This window comes from Canis lupus, chromosome 18, assembly GCF_048164855.1.
Source record: "Canis lupus baileyi chromosome 18, mCanLup2.hap1, whole genome shotgun sequence".
NCBI lineage: Eukaryota > Metazoa > Chordata > Mammalia > Carnivora > Canidae > Canis > Canis lupus.
The window spans coordinates 30,024,067-30,041,954 of NC_132855.1; the positions used below are offsets into that span (position 1 = coordinate 30,024,067).

The following is a 17,888-nucleotide window of genomic DNA, read 5'->3' on the forward strand; positions in this document are numbered from 1 at the left end:
ATTTCCCATCATCACTGCTGTAAATTAACATTGGTTGAAAATTTTAGCCCAGAAGAATAAATACCGAAGTAATATAAAATATCAAAAAGACAGGAACAGAGTTATCATGATTGTCAGATGACGTGATCACCGGGGAAATACTGAGAGAGTCTACTAAAGAAGTGTTAAACAGTAAGAGTCCTATGGTCAGTTACAGATCAATGATCAAATTCTGTAGCTTTTCAGTGAACATTTAGAATATATGATGTAAAAAAACTTTCATTTCAACAGCATTCCAAAACATAAGATAGGATTATCACTAAATTTACAAAGCAGATTAAAAAAACCCACAAAATCTGACAAGAGGACAGAAATAAACAGAATATATGGGCAAAAACTTAAAATATGAAGGAGGTAGGAGGAAAGTTTGGGAGGTGATAAGTTTTTGGCCTTGATTGTGGTGCTGGTTTCATGGGTGTGTATTTCAAATTGTCAAGTTGTATATGTTACCTCTGTATATCTTCTTTTTTTTTAATGTCAATCATACCTCAATAAAGTGGTTTTTGTTTTAAAGAAAATAATTTGTGTCTTTTTGAAGAAAAAGAACACTGTTGAAATATCTGGACTCTACCCTCCCTTCCCCTCTTCATCCGCAAGAGGAGAGAGATGATTAACGCAGCAAGTGTTTCTTCCAAATCACCTCCACTGCCCTCTCCCCATCTTGTTCTCCTTTTCTCTCTCCAGTTCTCTGCTCCCCTTATTTTCCCCCTTTACCTGTCCTTTTCCGTTTTTCCTCTTTAGTTTTTCCTTCTTTATGATAGTCCTGAGGTTCAACCCTCAGCTTTTCTCCAGCCCTGTTTCCAAGCCCAGCTTCTCCCCTCCATCCTCCAGTTGATTTGAGATATGCTTACCCTATGCTCAATATTTCTGAATTTAAATTTCTTCTACAATCCCTCAGAGTTATCTGAAACCCCAAGCCAGTCGTGTCACTTCTTTGATCACAGTTCTTCTAGGAGTCCACACTGACTTTAGGATAATATTCAAACCCCCTAGGCTGACAAAATATGGTTATTCATACTCTTGCAATGCTTCTTGCTCCTGCCTCTTTTCTAACTACTCCATGGGAGGCATTTCAAGGCAAGCAAGACAGGTTTCGTTTCTAAAATGTGCTGTACTTTCTTGCCTTGCCAGAGCTTCATGGACATACTCTTTCTTCTGCCTACAGAACTGCAATTCACTTGCTTTTTAACTTGCCTGCTTTCTATCCTCCATGCTTTGCTCAGAATTCACCTCCACTGGGAATCTTCCTGGTCCTCACCAGCGGCTTTGAGGTCTACTTCTAATTCTTTGATTCTCTCCTCCCCTGACTTAGCTCGGTATTGTAATTATCTGTTTGACTGTCTTTATCTTGTGCAGTGACTTTAGGGGAGGTAGCTTAGTTCTATCACTGCGGGGCAAGCCACAATATCTCGTACATAATAAGCACTCAGTATGTGTTAGCTACAGTGGTAAATGAAGGGGAACAAAGAAAGCATATCATAAATCCCACAGGGGGAAAAAAACTCATCCCTTTGGCGTTGATAAGGAAAAATCAGTTTTTGGGTCGAACACGGGGAGGTTGGGCAATGAAGATGAGGATTTAAGATGTGAATTCTTGAAAGGCTGTAGGCCTTGTTTTGAATCATGTGATAATTTCACTGGATCAAAGAGTGGTTTGGCAAGCAGTTGTTAAGGAACACTGAAACTGTGCCAACATTTCTGAGCTGATCTACTCCAGAGTGAATAAATTTTAAGGAACTGTAATTATCATGTGCATTAGCCACCTTTATAATTGGAAAGGTAAAATAGCACAGAAACAGTCCTGTAAATGACAACATTTATGTGCTTAAGGGTTGTCTTTAAAGGCTCAATCTTATGAAGATTTGATCTGCAGGGATGCAAGCCTTTCAAGTGTCTCAGCCTCCAACTTGCATGGTATTCGGAGACAGTCACCCTAGGGCGTGGCTGTGCACAGTTGTATTTTGTTTTGCTCAACTTGAGGCTAGCCAGATTCCTGGGGACTACCAAGTATGGCAACAAAACCAGCAGAACATTTAGATGGTCACTAAACAGCTCACAGTGTCCTGGCAGGAGTGGACTTTCCCCAGTCTGTTTTAAGTTCTTCTTTGGCTTTTTGTCAGAGGAGCCTTGTCTTTCCAAGCACCGTCAGGCCAACAGCCCCCAACTGCTATATAAACAGGCTGTAGAATTAGGCCTGAAGGCAATCTAAACTGTTAGTTGACATAATAAAATTCTAAGCCATAAGACATTTTAAGGATCCTCTCTGTCTTTCCTTGTTGAAAGCAATTTTAATCAATGCTTCTTAATCAGAGAATAATGGTTAAATTGTTTCCATGAGATTTTTAATGGACTTAATCTTTTGCCAACCTTAAACCAGGCTAAAGCCTTCAATGAAGATTGCAAAAGTACCAATTAAAGGTAAAAGCAATGGCAAACAAAAAATTAATGGTCATAATGCAGGCATGGCTTTTCCATAAAGAAATTATTTTTTTCTCTTCAAAATAAACAATTAAATCTTTTCTTTTCATATTATACCTTCCAAACTATACTTGATGTCCGTGTGAAATCAAAGTGATATACTAAATCCTTAAAGTGGTAGAGGTATGGTTTATTTTTGTTGGTACTGTATTTTAAGAGACCAAATGGATATCACAAAATTCCACATGTAACTACATCAAGATAAAAAGACAGTATTTCAAATGGGAATTTTCTCTTTGATTGATGAAAAGGACAAAAGGTGTCTAGAATTAAAATGCAACTTGAAAAATATTAAAAAATATAAAATAATTTCATATTTTGGAAATTGCAAATGTTTATGAAGATGGTATGAATTTCAGTATAGAAGGTTCGATGTGTGAAAAATATACATTGGCAGATATGTATATATATATATGTATGTTTCTTTATATTTTAAAATCTATTTAATTTAGAACTCTGGGCCTCATTTTCCTTTCTCTACTTCCCTTGCAGCTCATCAAGAGCTTTGCAGTTTTTCCTCCATAAGGCCAAGGCACTGGAGAGGTTCCTCTAGGCACTGGTCATTACCAGTCATTCCTCACTGGTTACTGCCGAGTTATCCATGTCCAGGCTACATGTTCCCATCAGGTCCGGAGGCTCTGGAATTACATATCCTACTGGAATCTCTAATGAAGCTTGTTATTGTGCTTTCTGAAGACTAACCACTTGTCTTGTACACTGTCAGAGAGTAGGGCTTGGCTTCTGGTCTTTCATGAAGCACACATACCCAACCCTACTCCCTCACCCTAAATCAATTCTATTCCCTCCTCAACTGCCTAGATGAAAGAAAAAGGGAAAATGGGGGCTAAATACTTGTTCAGAATAAATATCCTGCCACATATATAAAGGGGACCATCTAAAAACAACCTAAATATTTCATCAGTAGAGAATTAATAGTTTATGTCACATCCATATAGTTCATCCAATGCTAGGATTAAAAAGAATGGGGCAAATCTGTATGTTCCAATATAAGAAGATGTCCAAGATAGGTCATTAAATGTACAATGTAACTTGAGAAGTATATAGCACGATCCAGTCTTCATGACAAGTTATAAATGTATATGTATATATGTATACACATACATGTATACATATACATAAATGTGCTTGTAAATGCAGAAAATGTTGGAAAACATTACAAGAAACTTTTTTTTTTAGAAGTATTTTTTTTTAATTTTTTATTTATTTATGATAGTCACAGAGAGAGAGAGAGAAAGGCAAAGACACAGGCAGAGGGAGGAGCAGGCCCCATGCACTGGGAGCCCAATATGGGATTCGATCCCGGGTCTCCAGGATCACGCCCTGGGCCAAAGGCAGGCGCCAAACCACTGCGCCACCCAGGGATCCCTACAAGAAACTTTTAACTGTGATTATTTCTGGACAGTGGGATTGGAGGAGAAATGGAAAGAGGTGGATTTTATTCTACTTAATGAACTACTGACATTTTTTACAAGCGTGTGGTTTTTTTCAGAATTTTATACCTCAGTTTTTAAAAAGGTAGAAATCTGATGATGTGACTCTTTTCCATAATACAATAATTTTTTTTATTTGTTCAATACATCTTTTAATAAACCTAAATATTATGAAGTAATTGGGTTAGCTTTTTTGTTAATGGCATGAGAACATTAAGAAGGATACTTATTCAGAAACTTTAAAGATGTAAAGCAGTATTCTCTTTCAAGTTTCATAAATTAAATAATATTCTGTGCTGAAATCTGCATATATTCTTTCTCTGTTTTAATATTTTCTTATGCTTTAAATAATTTTACTGACTTTAAATGCATTGTGCTATATATTAGGGTCGGAAATGTGAATCACATAATTTTACTGTGATTAAAATAAATGTCTTTATATTGTTTTAAATTGTAATACATAATTCTCAGAGACCCAAATCCCACATGTTCAGAAAAGCTTCCTTTTCTCCCAATCGTCCTTTCCTTTGTTTCTCATTATTTGTTATTTTGGTCTATATATTCAAGAAAGTCTTCCAAGAACAGAATTTTGAATAGTGGAAAGAATATTTGCAGGAATGAAAGGCATAAAGGCATTAAATCAAATGGGGAACATGAGAAACTACCATAGAAATATAAAATGTGGGGTACCTGGGTGGGTCAATTGGCTAAGCATTGACTTCTGCTCAGGTTATGATCCCAGGGTCCTGGGGTCGAACTCCACGTTGGGCTCCCTGCTCAGTGGGGAACTTGCTACTCCCTCTTCCTCTACCCTTCCACTCTGCTCAAATAAATAATTTTTTAAAAAGCATAAGACATAAGAAAGGAATGGCAAAAAAGGAGAGTAGCTGGTTCCTGAAGGTGTTTGTTCTCAAAGATTAATATTTTGATTTTATCATTTATTTATTTGAGAGAAATTAAGAAAGCATAAGCAGGGAGGGGGAGGGGCTGATGGAGAAAGAGAAGCAAGCTCCCCACTGAGCAGCACCCCCCACCCCCACGACATGGGGCTCCATCCCAGGACCCCAGAATCATGACCAGAGCCAACAGCAGACCTCTAACTGACTGAGTTACCAGGAGCCCCATTGATTAACATTTTTAAATAAGATGTTCAGATATGCATTTTTAAAAGATCCTGCTGGATCTTATTGTGGAGAGTGCATTTTAAGGTGATAAGAATGGAAAGTGAGAGATCAGTGAAGAAGTTAGTGACAGTAGCCTTGACAAATAATAATGAAAGCTTGAACTAAGCCAGTGACTGGGTAATAAAAAACCAGGATGTTGAGAGATGTTTATTATTTATGGTTTCACATAAAAACACAAGACATACATTTTATAAACTTGTAGAAATATATTACACAGTAGTTCCATACTACTTTGGAATCACTGAAAGTAGGGAACTAGATTTTAAAAAATCTAGGGGTAGGATTAGATGATGATGGATATGTAAATGAAAGTCTTAGTGTTACTTGACAAAAGTGACAAACCAAGTTCTATCATTATACTGTAAAAAAGTATCCTACTGAATTTATTGTCAGTCAGTTGTGGGACAGATTTCTTGAGCTCTGATTCTAATTGTCTCTTAGATGATTTCTCTAGATTCCTGCCAGCACCCTAATCTCATCCTAACCCAGTCTAAACTCATTATTAACCTCTAACCTCTTTCAACCCTAGTTCCCCTGCCATCTCAGTGTTCTTGGTCACCAGCTTTAAAACTTTGTTTTCACCTTTGCCTTCATTACCAACCATCTACGAATCTACCTCCTCGGTGTTTCTAACCTCTGTCCCAGCCTTCCCACTCTTCTTCAAGTTCAGGATTTTATACTTTTTCACTTGAGTTCTTGAAATAACATGCTCCCCTCTTGCATTCTAACCTCACTTCACCTAACACATCTCCTATACTGCAGCTGGATTCAGTGTCCTGAAATAGTGTTGGTCTTGGCCTTCCCCTTCTTAACATCTGTCAGGGCTAGCAGACATTTCATTTAATGAGATTACTGGGGAAAACTCTGTTATTATCTACCAAACTTGAATATATACATCCTCTATCTCGTCCACTTCAAGACCAGATTTATATCTAACAAAAACGTGTATCTACAGATGCATCAAAAGAGAGGTACAAGAATGTTTATAGCAGCCTTATTCTTAATAGCCAAGCTAGAATCCATCCAGTCTGGACTGGATACATAAATTGTGGATGTCTATGCGATGCAATAGTATACAGCGATGACAAAAGTCGTTTTTATATCAAATTCTGAAACAGACAAGATTAATAACTAGTGTCAGAAATAGAATAGTCATTTATTGTAGCAAGGAGGAAGGAAGTGGTTACTAGGAAAGGGGACAAGAGGGGGACTTCTGGATACCAGAAGTGTAAATCATATGGTGTTTTGTTTTTACTTTGTGAAAATAAAAGTAAACACACACATACACATACACATCCTTCGATGGCTCTCCATTGTCTACTGAATCGTATTCAAACTTCCAAACCTGCAAAGTAGGATTGTAGTCAATGATCTGCTCCAATCTACCTTTTCAATCAATGTAGTCACACTTATTTTCCATGTTCCCTACCACATACCCTTCATACCAGCTACATGGTAGCTGGGGAACCCCTGAAGCACAGCTTCCATCTGTACAGAACTTAGAAGCAAATTACTTCATTAAAAATATCAGAATTGAAATTAGAGATTTCTGCAGCACCTTTATTTCCCAGAAAAATCTGTAGTGGTGTTGGGCCAATTTCTCTACTCATTCTTTTTGTTCTCCAGTTTTCTGACACAGCAGTGAACTACAAACTATTAAGTCTCTACTAGTGATGTAAGGTCCTAACAGATTTAGGCTTGGGCAGGGAACCTGCTGGTACCTGAGTAAGAGATTCCCCAGGAAAGAGGATGCAAGACTGCATGCTGCCAGGGCAAGGAGTCTGACATGGCTGTGGAATGCTCCTGAGGTTGGTGGACAATAATCAAAACCACAATGATCAAAGTATTTTGCCTAAATCTGGGTCAACATTAATATCTGTGAGAATCAGATGTGGCTGCTGAAATTTCTAGGGAGCAATGACTGTAAGTAGTAGTTGCCATGTGCATCTCTGTAGAACAAAGCATTAAGGAGTCACTTGAAGTCACCGAGAGTACCCAGGCCCTAGGGAGAAATAATGAGGGAAAAGCAAATGGGTTCAGGTTTTGGCCAACTGAGCTAAGCTTTAGGGCGGGGCTTCCCTCTGACTGTGCAACCTGGGAGAATCTGGAGCAGAGTCCTAGTTACACAGATTAGGCACCTGTAATGGAGGCTACAGGGATAGAGCACAGCTATATTCTGGAACAGTGCATTTCCAACTTTAGCATGTATAACAATGACTAGGAGAGTTTGTTCGAGCACAGGTTCCCGGGTTCTCTGCCGCCGGGGGATTCTGACTCAGTGTCTGAGGTTGGGCCCGGAATTTGCATATCTAACAAGGTCCCAGGTAAAATGTGGGTTTAGAAAAACTATCAGTCTTGTGGAACAAAACTGATTCTAGTCCCCACTATTGGGGACAGGATAGTCAATATGCTACCAACATTGGTCACACTTACTTCAGGGACTTGGCTGAGCTGAATGCACAGTGAGGACATTGGTTCCTACTGTACAAGGCAGCAAATGCCAGTGAAGAGGACAACTTACGACTCTCCCTAGTTTGTGCAATCGTGTAAGCCCTGCCCTGACTGTCTTCATCTGCTTCCCAGAGCTTGCATGTGAGGTTTTCCTTACTAATAGCTTGCTGGCATTTTTAGGAGGTTTCCTGGAGAATTTTCCTAGACCAGGATTATGTTGCAGACCAGGGATACATTTAGCAATGTCTGAAGATACTTTTGTGGTCCACAGCTAGGTGAGGGAGGTGCGATTGGAGCAAGGTGGATAAAGCTCAAGGAGGCTGCTAAACACCCTACAATATACAGGATGGCTCCCATAACAAACAATTATCTGGCCCAGAATGTTAATAGTGCCAAGATTGAGATCTTCATCTAGAAGTATATCCACTGGATTTAGAATTCCCACTTGGGTTTTATTTCGGGTTACACTTGTATTATGTACATAAATGTTATCCAGCTTATAATAGCAACAAAAACACATTTGTTCTATAAATAAAACCAAAAAGCATTTAAACAAAAGAAAAATACAGAGACAACTAATAAAGGTGATGAAGGAGGGAGAAAACTGTACAGAAGGATCAGGTTAAGGGGAATTCCTTTAGTGGATTTCTAAATAGGAGCTTTTGCAAAAGAGAAGACAGCAAATTCCGTATTTCATTCAGCTTTGCAGAACCTGGCCTACAACGTCTTTGAAAAACACTGGGCTCAACACATTATGATATGAAATGAATAAAAGATGTCAGTCCATCCTCTTTTTTAAGGATTTTTATGCATGAAGATCCTATGCTAGTTTTCTTTTTCCTCTAAACTAATGATGGTCAATTACTTTGCCAGCTAGCAAGCTCTATCTTATTAACTGGAACTCTCTGAACATGGTTAAATCCACAGAGGACCAGATATAGCTCATTGCTGCATTCAATAAGTTTATTTTGTTTATAGTTATTCTAGTTCTTCTCTTGTCAGAGATTAAAAAAAAAAGTTGGTCAGGCTAATTATTTTTAAGCAAAGAACATTTACACATTCTTTAGTATTTACTTAATCAAGCTAAACAGTCTTCCTTTTAACTTTTGTTCTCCACCTTAAATTGAGTAATTGTATTTGTTGGAGACTTCTCTAATCTTTCCAAACTCCTTTTTAAATTCAGACTCTAATGAGAAACAGTACTCTTAAACTCATATTCAATGACTATTTTTTCCACATTTCTTCTGGGCCAGGTTTTGTGCTAGACACTTTCACATTTTTTATTCCTCAGTGAGGTGGGTAAGTTTGGTCATGTTTTACACCTGAAGCCACTAACTTAGTTTCAGGAAACATAACCATGTTCATACAGATTCTAAAGAGCAGCCATAAGATTAGAATTCAGATTTTCTGATTCCAGTGCTAGGAGTCACATGATCAACAATACTGTTTAGAACATTAAAATTACTTTCCAGCTTTTGCACATCAGACCAATGGTAGTAATTCTGCATTGCTATTTGCTAATTAATAATAGAACAACATTAATAACTCATCTGAGGACCAGAAAATAGGTCTCAAAGCCCTGAGAACAGGAGATGCCCAGTCACCATATTGAATGATTTCACATCTAAAGCTTCCAAGGCTATAATGTTATTCACCAAATTAATAGCTTAATTACCCCATCCTCATTTTTAAACTGGTAATATCATATTATCTATGGATATGTAACAAATTACCCCCAAACTTAGTTAAAACAAGATTTATTATCTCATAGTTTCTGTGAATGCCTCTGGCTTAAAGTCTTTCCTGAGGTCACAGGATGTAAGCCAGGGCTGCAGCCCCACCTGAAATATTGTGAGATTTAGTTTCAAACTCATCCATGTGGTTGTTGATAGAATTCAGGTCCTCACAATTTGTTTGGATGAAGGCTTCATTCCCTTGTTGGTAAGAAACATCCATTCCTTGCCACTTGTGCCAACTCTCCATAGGAAAGCTTACATCATGATAGCTGGTTTCTAGCAAAGCAAGTGAGAGAGCTAAAGCAGGTAATGAAGACTGAAGTCAGTCCTTTGGCAACCTAATCATAGAATTCACATCTATATTATTTTCATTAGAAGTTAGTCACTAGGTCCAATGCACACTCAAGGGGAGCAGGTTGCCTCAGGGGTGTAAATACCACAAATAGAAGATTATTAGGGGCCATCTTTATGATTGTCTACCACAAATAACCAGTTTTTGAGTATGTGAAAAAATAGTTTTTTCTGTATTAAATAACTAATTTATCTACTTATTCAACACTATTCATAAGTTAAATACCATTCTTATTATCACAAGGCTTTCAAAGCCATCAGACAGCTAGCCACTCTGGTACAATGGATGAGGTGCTGACTCTAGACTTGAGGAGGTAGAGAACAAGGGAGTTTCCTTGGTCCTAGTTCTATCTAAAGTGAGACTTGAAGGAAAGATATGTAGTAGCCAACACAAAGGGGAATGAGGAAAGTGTTAGAGGAAGATTTTCCAAGCAGAAGGAGAAACATGTACATACAAAGTTTTGGAGATGAAAAAGAACATAGCTTGTTCAGGGGAATACGTTCTTAAACAATTATATCAAGTATTTCTAACAATAACCTTGGAGTTTGTTGTTATTCCTAATGAAGAAGTTTTAAACTGATCAGAAGAATTGTTAAATATCAAGTTTATGATTATTTCTAGTTTATCAAAGTAGTTTTCTAATTTGGTCCTCAAGGATGTATGGGACCTAAGAGCTCATAATTTTTCCTGTCCACATGCACCAACTATATTACCCTCATCCTTAATTTGCTTCTGCTTGAGGTATTATTATCCAGAATACTAGATGCAGAACAGATTTAATAATTATAAATTCAGTCAATCTGATTAACCCACCATAATAAACTGCAAAGTAAGGTATTTTCTCCCTCTCCCTTTCTCGCTCTCTGTGTCTCTGTCTCTGTCTCTCTCTCTCTCTCTCTCACACACACACACACACACACACAAATATCTAATGGGGGAAGAGATTAGATTACTTTGACCCTCTTACTTAGGTCTACTGGTCAAAAGTTAATATTAATATATTTTATGTAATTAATATAAAGTACCCTGATAAGTAGCATAAAAACTTCTTCAGTTAGTATTTTAGAAGGATACCTATTGTATGATCTCCATGTGCATACAATAAACTGATGTAGTATTTTTCAGAAAGGATGTCAGAATAAACATCTACATACAACCTTAGGATAGGGATCTGATTGTTATTAAACCATACACATTAAATTGAATTTTTTACTTTAGTTTTTAAATTTTTGATTATGTAGAAGTTTGAATATATACAAGAGTAAACAGAATAGAATATCCACCATCGAGTCCTAACAACCATTAACCCATGACCAATCTTGCCTCATCCATACCTCTAGCTAACCCGCTCTCAAATTATTTTTGAAGTTTATTCCAGACATCATATGGTTTGATCTAAGAATATTCCAGTATATACCTCTAAAACAGAAGTAATTGTTACTTTTAAAAAACAAAACCATAATAGTGCTTTTGTTCTAAAAAAAAAAACCCTAATAATTTCTTAGTATTATTGAATAGTTCTTTATTTTTAATTTCACTTTATTTTATAGTGACTTAGATAGATGTATAGATAATTGGTAGTTCTCCACTAGGGTGATTTTGGCCTGCAGGGGATATTTGGCAAAGTCTAGAGACTTTTTTTTTTTTTTATAATGGGGGGTGTATATTACTGGCATCTAGTGGGTAGAAGCCAGGTATGCTGCTAAACACACAGATCAGTACCTCATAATAAAGAATTATCTATTTATCTATTCTCAATTGTATATAGTTCCACTTGGCAACATAGATAGATAGATAGATAGATAGATAGATAGATAGATAGACAGATAGATAAGTGGATAGATATGAATAGCTGGTAAAAGTTTATAAAGGAGAGAGATACAAAATATTCACACTATAAGGTCATTTTAGTAATCACACAAAGGGCAAAATAGATCTAAAATTGAAAAGACAATTCAGAGTATGTAATTATTCCAATCAAAATGTTCCTTAAATCTGATGAAATTTTGTGATTTTTTTAAAAGAATGGAGAATAGTAGTATCAATGGAACATCTGTTGCAGATGTGGATAAAGAAGTTCAGGAAAGTACTAATTTCTTACATGGGCAGCAGAGTCAAAGGAAGCAATGAACAAAATGCTTAGTAAATACAGGTAGAATATATATTGTGCAGCACCTGAAAAACCTGGCAAAAATTATTTTGAATGTGCTAAACAATGATTTGTCAGAAATGGCTTTTTTCATGCAAAATCATGCTACAAATGTTCATGATTGTGACATATTTTTAAGATGAAAATTGATAGTAGTTACTTTAATGCAGAGAGAGCTATGCTCATTATTCTCCACACAGAACCCCTGGCAATAATTTACCTAGCAGAGCAGCAGTTCACACAGATCAAAGCTGCATTATTTAAGTGTGTCCAGGGGGCAGATTTTAGCTCCGTATGCCTTTACTTTAAAGGAAAAAAAAATATTGGTTTTCTTCTTGAGAAACTAAAAATGTTTAATAGGTAGCTTCATGCAAGTCCCACAAAACTCACATGAATTCCTCCTATTATCTGGGACAAAACCACTCCCTACCCTAAATACTCTAAAATCTGAGGGGGAGTACAGAACAACTGTGGGAATGTAGATCTCTTTAAATGAACAGCAGTGTATTTTCATTTAAATTAAACCCGAATGTGAACTAGATTCAGGAAAGGAAATGGCAGAGAGGGAGATAGTCTGGAGTTGCTATATAGAATGTGCCTGGCTGCTTTAGCTCCCAGACAACTGATGAAGCACAACTCTGAAATTTCAGGCAATTTGTATACCAAGCTCCTCCTTTTCTGTAGTCTTCTCTTCCATTGGTAAAATTCTTTTTGCAGGGTCATGTAGGGATCCCACCCCTTCTCTGTGTTTTCACTCTGAAGCTCTATACAACTTTACACCTGAATGAACGCCAAACCTCCCTGGATATATAAAGGGAAGCTTGAGGAGGAATTTCACAGTTACAGTGCAGAAGCAGAAGGAAAGGAATTAACCAGCTCTCCAGCCAAGCAAATCCTCTCTTCACCATGCTTCCTCCTGCCATTCATTTCTATCTCATTCCCCTTGCATGCATCCTAATGAAAAGCTGTTTGGCTTTTAAAAATGATGCCACAGAAATCCTTTATTCACATGTGGTTAAACCTGTTCCAGCACACCCCAGCAGCAACAGCACGATGAATCAAGCCAGAAATGGAGGCAGGCATTTCAGTAACACTGGACTGGATCGGAACAGTAAGTGTGTTTTACTTGCCTGGATTTTGTTTTTTTCTTTTTTGGTAGCATTAGCTCACATTCCTATAGAATTGTTTCACTGCTAACTAACCTGAACCATGTATATTTTGCTGAACAATCTGGGAGTAATCTGCTGCATGTGTAGATTGGCATTCTTCCCTACAAAGTTAATGTAACTAAAACAGTGATTTGATAATGCAAGCATGGACGTAAGTTCTATCAAACACCCCAGAAAGAAAATGTTTCTAGGAATTAAACTGTTGCTTTTTTAAAATCGTGCAAAATGAGAATTTTTAAAAAAAGTGTTGTTCTAAATAGTTTAAATTCAGGTTGTTGTCTGTATTTCAGGGCATGTACAATTGTGGTAAAATGTATAAACATAACTAACCAAAGTACATATAGAAAATCACAAGCTTTCTGAGGGAAAAAATGGCTCACACAGATTTCTAAAATATGTCTAGTGAAATAGTTGAGAGTTTTGATGATGATCGATGTACAAGAGAGATATAACTAAAAATACTGGAGAATCATATTTATCTGAGATAATTACTTATTGATCAGATTGAAATTTGGGTCACTGTATATTTCTGTGAAAGACTGGGGAAACTTTTATAACGTTAGAGACTTAATAACAATACAATAATATTTTGTACAGGGAGTATTTGTTTTCTTTTCTGTTTCCTCAACTGACACACTAATGGACCACTAGTTAGAAGGATTCAAATTTCTTCTAACTTTTGCTTCACTTCCTTTCTTCAAGAAAAGTTCACATGCTAACAATCAGGTTTTAAGAGAGACACAGAAGCAGTGGACAGGAAATCTTACACACATCTTTTGCTCTACCTCAACTCCATTCAACTGTTAAAAGTAGCTTTGACCCTTAAAAAGTCACATCAAATATGACTATTAATGTCTTTCTAAGAAAACCAAGGTGTTTTCACTTTCATGGAGATAGTTGTTTTTATGTACACAGGAAGTATCTGATTATTGTTAGATTACTGAGCGATGTGGTGGGTATTCATTGTCAGTGAGCTGTCACTGCAAAAATGCCGAATCTCCACGTATATGGGAACAAAAAGCTAGGCAGTCAAAATCATCTCTGGGTGTTTCCAGGTGCATTCCTCGGGCAGATGCAGGAAGGTAAGCTGGGATCAGAGTCAGAGAAGCAGAGCATATTGATCAGCCACCTAGTTTACTCTTTCATTTTACTCTTGCACTATATACGGATGTATGTGTACCTACAAAAATTGTTTTACAACTACTACATCCCTTTAGGCTATACCTCTCACCTCGGGAGTACTGAGACAGAGAGAAAGTACAACTCCTAATTCAGTATTTACCTCAAATTAGCTTTTGGTGTTATTCCACTTCAGTGCAAGCCTACTTCAGTGTTCCTTATGATTTTTATCTTTTGAATTTCAGCAGTCTGTACTTATAAACATTTTTTTCCCTGGTTAACAAGCTTTGATTTCTTTTCAAGTTTGTTATAGGCAATTCTCCTCGAGTTTAGATAACAAAGCAATGGAAAAGAAAACTCAAATATTTCAAGATTAATTTTTGCTTAAATTACATAAGGCACGTAACAAGAAACAGCCAATTAGAGAACATACTTACCAAATTCAAATAACTAAACAAAAAGTTTGCCATGACCAATGTTCAGGAAACGAACACCATGGTTCCTTTTGCAGTTGTAAATCAGACATGTTAGGCATTTTTCTGCCATTAAATTCATGGAAATGTAGCCAAGTTGTTATGGCAACCATACGTTCCTGATTTGGGGGCTTTTATATTCTTCAAATTTTGAGTTGTAGTGACATTTTGCATTTCAAACATTTTAATATTTGTTTTTAAAAGATAGCTTGGGAATTTATGTTTAAAATGTAGTTATTAAGTTTGATATGCAAAATGTCAGACTTTGTACACATATGTAAGTATGACTCTCTGCAGCTGAATTTTTAATTGAAACAAAATATCACAGAGAGCATATGCATCGTACACAATATTTAAATACTTTCCACATTTTCCCAGTAGATTTTTTTTTAAAAAAACCTAATTAAAAGCACTTGCAGATACTGACATGACCTGTAAGAAAAAGAACATTAAAGTATACTCTTGTTTAGCTTACTGAAGAATGAATATTTTACACAAATGTAACAGCTTCTTAATCCTTATTGGGGAGAAAGTCTAAAAAAATGGGATTTTTAAATACTTTAGGAAGTACTTAGCTAATGTTACCCATGAAAACAAAAACCAGGCCTAGTTTATCTTGTTTCAAAAACTGTATAACCATGTAAACTGTTAATTTTTATAAAAGTATCTCTATAACCATCCAGGCAGATTTTTGCATTGTGAAAATAAAATAGGTATTCACTTTCTGTTTACCAGTTGGCTATCATTTGGATACAATTTTTGTCACTGCAAATTACTTTTTATTTTTATTTTTATTTTTTTTTGCTTCTTGTCTTTAATGAACATTCTCTTCTGTTTCCTGCAGCTCGAGTTCAAGTGGGTTGCCGGGAACTGCGTTCCACCAAGTACATCTCTGATGGCCAGTGCACCAGCATCAGCCCTCTGAAAGAGCTGGTGTGTGCTGGCGAGTGCTTGCCCCTGCCGGTGCTCCCCAACTGGATTGGAGGAGGCTATGGAACAAAGTACTGGAGCCGGAGGAGCTCCCAGGAATGGAGGTGTGTCAATGACAAAACACGTACCCAGAGAATCCAGCTGCAGTGCCAAGACGGCAGCACGCGCACCTACAAAATCACAGTGGTCACTGCCTGCAAGTGCAAGAGGTACACTCGCCAGCACAACGAGTCCAGTCATAACTTTGAGAGCATGTCGCCTGCCAAGCCAGCCCAGCATCCCAGAGAGCGGAAAAGAGCCAGCAAATCCAGCAAGCACAGCCTGAGTTAGAACCCAGACTCTCAAAACCAGACTGACTAGTAACCATCTGCTTTACAGATTTGATTGCTTGGAAGACTCGAGCCTGCCATTGCTATTTTGTTACTTGAAAATATATGCTTTCTGCTTTGATCAAACCCACCAAGCTGTCCTAAGTATCAGGACCTTCTTTGGGAAAGTTTTTCCTTTTTAAGGTTTTCAAGATGTATGCATATCCATGAGTGCAATTTGCATTTAAATTCCATGCAACCTATACTTTTAATTCCCCACGGTTCTCCAAAGACTGGTGATACTATATACATCACTGAATCCTTACTTTTTAAAACAGAAAAAGGCTTCTTGGTTACCCTCCACTCCCCAGCCCATCCCCTACTCCCATCTCCAACAGAACTCTTCAAAATTAAAAAGTCAAAAAAAAAAAAAATAGTTGCCATGAATCTTCACAGTAACACTTCAGAAAGGTGCTTTACTTTATTTTATTTTATTTTATTTGTAATCTTCGTGGGAACAGTTCAACAGCCATGAGTGATTTCCTTTGAAAGAGGGCGAGATATTGTGACATTTCACTTCAAAAATAAGCCCTGTAGCTTTTTACAGTCTCATAGTATGAAATTATACCCTGCATGCTGACCCTTGCTTAGAGTGGAATGCCAGAAATGCATGGCAGCAACTAATAAGTAAAACTGATGAACTATTTATTTGTCAATGTTATTATTTAATGAGCTTTCACATGTGATTTTTTTCAAACTGTTAATTTTTTTACGTTTTGAAGCTTTTCCATGTACCTAAATATTTTCCTGTATAATTTGTGGTTGATCTAGAAATATGAGAATACATGTTGTAGATATGTAAAATAAATATTTTAGTCTCCTTATTGCATATATGTTTCATCATGAACTTTATAGTATGGATCTTTTAAAATCAATAAGATGCTTTGTAAAGGTGAAATATGTAATACTTTTTTGTTTCATCTGTGCAATCAGAAGGTGATTTAACCTTCAAATCCATCAGTTTCTTTTAACGAAAATAAACACTGCTAAAAGTTATTGTCCTTGCCTTTAACATGTATGGAAAAGGTACGTGTTTACAAAAATTAGAATGTATGGTGCAGGGTAATTGATTTTTCTTGATGAGGCGCATTTAAGTTTTGACAGAAAGTTCTGCAGTAAGAGAGGAGAGAGAGGAAGAGGACAATCTTTTCAGTAAAGGGATGATTTAAAAAGTTAGGTGGCAGGGATCTCTGGGTGGCTCAGTGGGTTTGGCGCCTGCCTTTGGCACAGGGCGCGATCCTGGAGTCCCGGGATCAAGTCCCGCGTCGGGGTCCGGCGTGGAGCCTGCTTCTCCCTCTGCCTGTGTCTCTGCCTCTCTCTCTTTCTCTCTATATATGTCTATCATGAATAAATAAATAAATCTTAAAAAAAAAGTTAGGTGGCCACCCAGCAGTGAGTTGGACTATCATATTTATATACACCCAGATGCCAAGTCCACTGCCCCTTACAATCATCTAGAGGAGATAGTATAAGACCTAATGTCCAAATTACATCAGAATTTCTGATGATGACAGAAATCAGGTATCAGCAGTTTTTAAGGTTTTCTGGGTGATTCCAACATACAGCTATATTTGAGAAAGGAATTGTGAAAAAGTCACTACCTTATGTTGGGGGAATTTTGAATACTATTGCATGGACCCTAAAACAACAAATAAAACAAAATAAAAACAACAAAAAGCAAAAATAATTTTTCAGTGTTTTCAAGTCTGACATGTTATAATATTAAGCAACATAATCACAGTCTTGAACCAAACAATGCAGTTATATGACTGATGGCCAATTCAATCAAATGATTGATCCCATAATTCCAAATGAGAACCAAAGGGGCTTGGTTATGTACTGATCAGATCTGGATTTTCCCTTTTGGGTTCTGATCATGAAGGGGTCCTTAGTACTCTTCTGTAGCAGAGTGTCCTCTTTGCAATTGCAAGTTTAAAAGTCACATGTATTTTACACATGGCACAGTAAGTTAAATAAGGACATTAGTAT

General features: G+C 36.9%; 1 protein-coding gene across 15 annotated transcripts in view; it reads left to right on the forward strand.

Moving 5' to 3' along the window:
• The window catches only part of SOSTDC1 (sclerostin domain containing 1), a 58,646-nt gene extending 41,751 nt beyond the window's left edge, over positions 1–16,895 (forward strand). For 14 of the 15 annotated variants that reach the window (XM_072783913.1, XM_072783908.1, XM_072783909.1 and 11 more), the window contains 3 exons: positions 3,010–3,144; positions 12,871–12,951; positions 15,446–16,895. In XM_072783913.1, the coding sequence (XP_072640014.1) occupies positions 3,010–3,144; positions 12,871–12,951; positions 15,446–15,861 (632 nt within the window). In that variant the 3' untranslated portion in view covers positions 15,862–16,895. Of the gene's footprint in view, positions 1–3,009; positions 3,145–12,095; positions 12,952–15,445 lie in introns of those variants that run through there. The other variant, XM_072783915.1, reaches the window with a different exon arrangement.
• The last annotated feature ends 993 nt before the right edge of the window (positions 16,896–17,888 follow it).